The sequence below is a fragment of the Rana temporaria genome, chromosome 7, assembly GCF_905171775.1.
Source record: "Rana temporaria chromosome 7, aRanTem1.1, whole genome shotgun sequence".
Taxonomy (NCBI): domain Eukaryota; kingdom Metazoa; phylum Chordata; class Amphibia; order Anura; family Ranidae; genus Rana; species Rana temporaria.
In genome coordinates this window covers 8,908,293-8,915,153 of record NC_053495.1, presented here as the reverse complement: position 1 = coordinate 8,915,153, position 6,861 = coordinate 8,908,293, and the positions used below count along the sequence as shown (strand labels likewise).

The window sequence follows — 6,861 nt, the reverse complement described above, 5'->3', positions numbered from 1 at the left end:
CTCTCTCTCTCTCTCTCTCTCTCTCTCTCTCTCTCTCTCCCCCTCTCTCCCCTCTCCTCTCCTCTTCTTTCTCTCTCTCTCTCTCTCTCTCTCTCTCTCTCTCTCTCTCTCTCTCTCTCTCTCTCTCTCTCCACCCCCTCTCTCTCCACTCCGCCTCTCTCTCTCTCTCTCTCTCTCTCTCTCTCTCTCTCTCTCTCCCCTCTTCTCTCTCTCTCCCACCCCTTCTCTCTCTCTCTCTCTCTCTCTCTCTCTCTCTCTCTCTCTCTCTCTCTCTCTTCTGTCTCTCTCTCTCTCCCTCACCCCTTCTCTCTCTCTCTCTCCCTCCCCCCCTCTCTCTCTCTCCCCCCCCTCTTCTCTCTCTCTCTCTCTCCCCCCCCTCTTCTTTCTCTCTCTCTCTCTCTCTCTCTCTCTCCTCCCTTCACCCTCTCTCTTCTTTCTATTCCTTTCTAGAACCCTTGTGTGTCAATAGGTTCATACTGGGATTCAGCTATGGCACAGGAAGTAAGGGAAAACCTACCCAATGGGACACCGACGGCTTATAATCCCCCCCCCCCACTTTACTTGATGGTTTGCTATACGTAGAAGTGATAACGAATCTGTTTCTGGCCAATGCTAGCGACATCTCTTTAGGAATGGATCTCACCAGGTTTCTTGGCCATCTTTAGAGAGGACCATTTTTTACCTTTACTGTAGGGATACCACTTGAGAATAGAATATTCTACATATGTGTTTATGAAGAAAATAAACGTGTCCCTTTTATTGAAGATCTAAACAAATCTGTTACTCCTTTCAGGAAGCATCTGTCCCGACACTCGGATTATCCTTCCTCATCTTCGGAGATTCCTTTGAAAGACAAACGCGCTGCCTCCAGATCTCAGGGGTGCGCCAGGAAGAAGAAGGGGGGGACACTGATGGAAAAGTTCCTAGCGAAAAATACAGAGTCGTCCAAGAGAGTGTTGGACACCTCCATCGAGGAATGTTTAGACTCCAGCCTGTCTGCTGAGCCCGTCTCTGCTAAGAAAATCAAGCAGGAGGTGGAGGAGTCTGTAGCCGAGTCTTCTACCTTACAGGAGCCATCTACATCTGTCCCCAAAGTCTCTGTGAAGGGTAAATGTCTCCCCCCCCCCCCCCTAACATTTTTTGAAACCTGAAGGGTAAACTGAGTGTGAACATGAGTGGTTTGTCCAGGGCCGCCATCAGGGGGGTAAAGGCAGTACACCTGTAAGGGGCCTGGATGGCAACCCTCTTTAGGGGTCCGGAGGCCCATAGGGCCCCATATGGCAACTCCCCCTTTTTTTTAATATATCTTTATTTTATTTTTTATTAAAGGGCCAATTTTTATTTTTTTTAGAGTTCCGGAGGTCCCCAGGGGCCCGAAGACCCCAAGGGCCCCGGATGGCAACCCCCCTTTTTTTTATATTTTTTTTTTTTTTTTTTTTTTTTAATATATATAATTTTATTAAAGGGCTCAGAGGTCCCCAGGGCCCCATGTGGCAAACCCCCTTTTTTTATTTGTTATAAATGTTTATTTTTTTATTTATATATATATTTATATTTTAGGTTTTTATTTTTAATTGTTTTTATTAAAGGGCCCAGAGGTTTCTTTTTTTATTATTATTATTATTATTATTATTATTATTATTAAAGGGCCCAGAGGTCCCGGATGGCAACCCCCCTTTTTTTTGTAATTTTTTTTAATAAAAAAATAATAATAATTTGTGTATATAATATTATATATATATATATATATATATATATATATATATATATATATATATATATATATATACATACATACATACATACATACATACATACATACATACACACACACACACACACACACACACACACACACACACACACACACACACATTATTATTTTTTTTATAAAAAAAAAAATTACAAAAAAAAGGGGGGTTGCCATCCGGGACCTCTGGGCCCTTTAATAATAATAATAAAAAAAGAAACCTCTGGGCCCTTTAACTAGTAGCCGACCAGCCACCGTCATTATACGGCGGCAGGTCGGCTCTCCTGGGCGAGAGCCCGTAGCTATACGTCCTATCGTATAGCCGCCACTAGGGGGCGCGTGCGCGCCGCCGGAGGCGCGCGCGCGCGCTCCCCGCTCGCCCCCGACTCCCGTGCGTGTGCCCGGCGGGCGCGATCGCCGCCGGGCACACGCGATCGCTCGGTACAGAGCGGGGAACGGGAGCTGTGTGTGTAAACACACAGCTCTCGTTCCTGTCAGCAGGGGAAATGCTGATCTTCGGTTCATACAATGTATGAACAGAGGATCAGTGTTTCCCCTAGTGAGGCCACCCCCCCCCCACAGTAAGAACACACCCAGGCATACTTAACCCCTTCCCCGCCCCCTAGTGTTAACCCCTTCACTGCCAGTGGCATTTTTATAGTAATCTAATGCATTTTTATAGCACTGATCGCTATAAAAATGCCAATGGTCCCAAAAATGTGTCAAAAATGTCCGAAGTGTCCGCCATAATGTCGCAATACCGAGAAAAAAATCGCTGATCGCCGCCATTACTAGTAAAAAAAATATTAATAAAAATGCCATAAAAATACCCCCTATTTTGTAAACGCTATAACTTTTGCGCAAACCAATCAATAAACGCTTATTGCGATTTTTTTTACGAAAAATATGTAGAAGAATACGTATCGGCCTAAACTGAGGAAAAAAAATGTTTTTTTATATATTTTTGGGGGATATTTATTACAGCAAAAAGTAAAAAATATTCATTTTTTTCAAAATTGTCGCTCTATTTTTGTTTATAGCGCAAAAAATAAAAAACGCAGAGGTGATCAAATACCACCAAAAGAAAGCTCTATTTGTGGGAAAAAAAGGACGCCAATTTTGTTTGGGAGCCACGTCGCACGACCGCGCAATTGTCTGTTAAAGCGACGCAGTCCCGAATCGCAAAAAGTACTCTGGTCTTTAGGCAGCAATATGTTCCGGGGGGTAAGTGGTTAATAAAAAATAAATTATATATATATAATATCATTTATTTTTTATTAAAGGGCCCAGAGGTCCCCAGGGCCCCGGATGGCTACCCCCCCTTCTTTATATATATTTTTCTTTATTTCTTCTTTTTTTTGTAAAGCCCCCCCCCCCCCTTCTCAATTTCAGGGGGCACATGCCCGAAGCTGTGTAAGGGGCCCCATAATTCCTGATGGCTGCCCTGGGTTTGTCCACCCAAAACATTTATATCATCCAGACCACAGTGATACTTGCTGCTGTGCCCGAGGATCTCTGGGGAGCTCTGTGTTCGGGGATCTCTGGGGAGCTCTGTGTTCGGGGATCTCTGGGGAGCTCTGTGTTCGGGGATCTCTGGGGAGCTCTGTGTTCGGGGATCTCTGGGGAGCTCTGTGTTCGGGGATCTCTGGGGAGCTCTGTGTTCGGGGATCTCTGGGGAACTGTGTGTTCGGGGATCTCTGGGGAACTGTGTGTTCGGGGATCTCTGGGGAGCTGTGTGTTCGGGGAGCTCTGTGTTCGGGGATCTCTGGGGAGCTCTGTGTTCGGGGATCTCTGGGGAGCTCTGTGTTCGGGGATCTCTGGGGAGCTGTGTGTTCGGGGATCTCTGGGGAGCTGTGTGTTCGGGGATCTCTGGGGAGCTGTGTGTTCGGGGATCTCTGGGGAGCTGTGTGTTCGGGGATCTCTGGGGAGCTCTGTGTTCGGGGATCTCTGGGGAGCTGTGTGTTCGGGGATCTCTGGGGAGCTGTGTGTTCGGGGATCTCTGGGGAGCTGTGTGTTCGGGGATCTCTGGAGAGCTCTGTGCCCGGGGATCTCTGGGGAGCTGTGTGTTCGGGGATCTCTGGGGAGCTGTGTGTCCGGGGATCTCTGGGGAGCTGTGTGTTCGGGGATCTCTGGGTAGCTGTGTGTTCGGGGATCTCTGGGGAGCTGTGTGTTCGGGGATCTCTGGGGAGCTCTGGGTTCGGGGATCTCTGGGGAGCTCTGTGCTCGGGGATCTCTGGGTAGCTGTGTGTTTGGGGATCTCTGGGGAGCTCTGTGTTTGGGGATCTCTGGGGAGCTCTGTGTTCGGGGATCTCTGGGGAGCTCTGTGTTCGGGGATCTCTGGGGAGCTGTGTGTTCGGGGATCTCTGGGGAGCTGTGTGTTCGGGGATCTCTGGGGAGCTGTGTGTTCGGGGATCTCTGGGGAGCTGTGTGTTCGGGGATCTCTGGGGAGCTGTGTGTTCGGGGATCTCTGGGGAGCTGTGTGTTTGGGGATCTCTGGGGAGCTCTGTGTTTGGGGATCTCTGGGGAGCTCTGTGTTTGGGGATCTCTGGGGAGCTCTGTGTTTGGGGATCTCTGGGGAGCTCTGTGTTCGGGGATCTCTGGAGAGCTGTGTGCTCGGGGATCTCTGGGGAGCTGTGTGTTCGGGGATCTCTGGGGAGCTGTGTGCTCGGGAATCTCTGGGGAGCTGTGCCTGGGGGTCTTTGGAGAGCTTTGTGCCCGGGGGTTTATGGAGAGCTTTGTGCCCGGGGGTCTCTGGAGAGCTCTGTGCCCGGGGGTCTCTGGAGAGCTCTGTGCCCGGGGGTCTCTGGAGAGCTCTGTGCCCGGGGGTCTCTGGAGAGCTCTGTGCCCGGGGGTCTCTGGAGAGCTCTGTGCCCGGGGGTCTCTGGAGAGCTCTGTGCCCGGGGGTCTCTGGAGAGCTCTGTGCCCGGGGGGTCTCTGGAGAGCTCTGTGCTCTGAGAAGCAGTAAATGTACAGCAGGAGGAGGGGGGTTGGTTGTGGTCAGGACAAGTCTGATCATTGGAGGAAAGCAGGCGGAGTTCTCAGCATAGCAGGAGAACTGACCACGGTGTGCTCTCCTTCTTAGTGTGGTCAGTTTTTAATGGGGAAGCAGGAGGACTGGCAAGAACATCAGAGATTTCACATAAAGGAAGCAATACAAAAAATACAGGAGAGTTTCTCATACAAGTTACATGGTACAGCAGGTACAATATCTCTCATGTTTATGTATTTAGCCGTTTGCTTTGGTTCTGGTTCAATAGTTTTACTTTGAACAGAAGGAAGTTGCTTTTTGGATTCGGAAGGATTGTTGCCCGGTACACATTATTTTACCCATCTAATCCCGTGCGACACTGCGAGCGTGTTTTTATATCCCCCATCCCAGAGCTGAAATGTAATCTTTTATGCGGATTTGCTGCAACCACAAAACTCCACTTAAATTTCGTCCTTTTTATAGAATGTAAAATCAGAGTTATTTGTGCCAATCCATTTTCTTTATTACAGCAACTTGCTGAACTTTTTTTTCTTTTTTTAAATAATGACCTTTTATATAAAAACGTAGACTAATGCACATCGAACCGCTAGAAAATGTATAATAAAAGTTTCAGCCTTTCATGGCAAAGTGCTGCGCCTTTTTTTATGATCAATTATTCATTTGCAGATCGGCACAGCTACTTTGACCATTTGTTGTTCAATTTATTTTATTGTAACGTTGAATCTTTTCATGCAACGTCTTTATGGGATCGGCACGACGAGTCCCACTTTCTGTTTTCACGGTTTTACTATAGGGGGATCTTCAGTCCCCTCCTTAACATAAAACCCTAAAAACCCATCTCCATAAAATATATATATATATTTCTTTCTCGTACATCACGGGACACAGAGCGGCATATTCATTACTAGTGGGTTATATGGAGTACCTTCAGGTGATGGACACTGGCAATCTCAAACAGGAAGTGCCCCTCCCTATATAACCCCCTCCCATAGGAGGAGTACCTCAGTTTTTTCGCCAGTGTCTTAGGTGTTGGTGCACGTTGAGGCTGTGCCTGTAGTAGTCCTTGGGACCAGGGCCAGCTGACCGGATCCGTCCAAGGTGCTTCATAGCCAAAGTGGACGGTACCCGGGCCCCAATTCGTGGATGGGGTTTTGCCTATAATGCCTCTCCTTGGAGGGCTGGACCCTGGGTTCCAGGTCTGGTTTCTAACCTAGAGAATACCTGTTGCCAGTGGTGCTGTATAGGTCCAGGTTGTGGTGTTCTTTTAAGACCCCAGTCCCTGAAGGTCTATGACCATACCCACGGTGAAGGGTGAAGATTGGGCCTCTTGCAGAGCAATACCCTGCGGCGTGGAAAGGTAAGCAGGGGGCCTACGGAACTTGGTTTGTCAGTAGGCTTCCTACAGGGGATTCTTGGGCAGCCTATTTATGCCTCTGTGCATGGGCAAAGGAGAACCACAAAGTTTTCAAACGGGATGGCTCAAAACACCCAGGTATAGTTCCCCTGGCTGGGCTAGTAGGCTGCTGCTGCTTCTGTCACAAGGAGGGCCTTTTTTGGGCAGGGTGTTCCACAGAGAAGGAACCATACCATTAGGGAGACAGTTTAAAGCTTCCCTTTTACCTGTGTCTGCTGCTCCAGCGTCTAAGGTCCTGGTGTCTCCTCTCCACATGGCTTCCTGCTTCCCCTAGCGGCGTTTGACGCGCGCGCGTGCGCGCGCTTTTACTTTTCTGTGCGCGCGCACACGCGGCGGTGCTGCGGGGAGGGGGCGGTTGACGCCGGACGGCTCCTCCCCCCTGCACACAGGGAGGATAAATCCTGGAGGGCTGTTCAGTCTGTAAAGGCTGTGAGGGGACACGGAGCAGCGATGCTGGCTACAGCATAGGAAGGTTTGACAGAGCTTTCTGGCACAGTGACACCCGGTGGCAGTTGTGGGAAGTACACCTTACTAAGGAGCCTCTGGCTTAAAAGTTTGCATTCAAGCCTGTGTACTAAGCAGCGCCTTTGAACACTTAGGGTGCTCACCTAGCCCAGCATTAGGGGGTCAATACCAGACAAAAAAAAAAAAAAAAAAAAGATTTTTTCTGGTTGAAGCCCTTGGGGCTCAGTATTGATTTTCCCTTTT

General features: G+C 48.8%; 1 protein-coding gene across 1 annotated transcript in view; it reads left to right on the top strand.

The window, feature by feature from the left end:
- Nucleotides 1-775: 775 nt before the first annotated feature.
- The window catches only part of RAD18 (RAD18 E3 ubiquitin protein ligase), a 222,192-nt gene continuing 216,106 nt past the window's right edge, over nucleotides 776-6,861 (top strand). Inside the window, exon 1 of the mRNA XM_040358838.1 lies at nucleotides 776-1,107. Coding sequence (XP_040214772.1) covers nucleotides 912-1,107 — 196 coding nt within the window. The 5' untranslated portion in view covers nucleotides 776-911. The remainder of the gene's footprint in view (nucleotides 1,108-6,861) is intronic.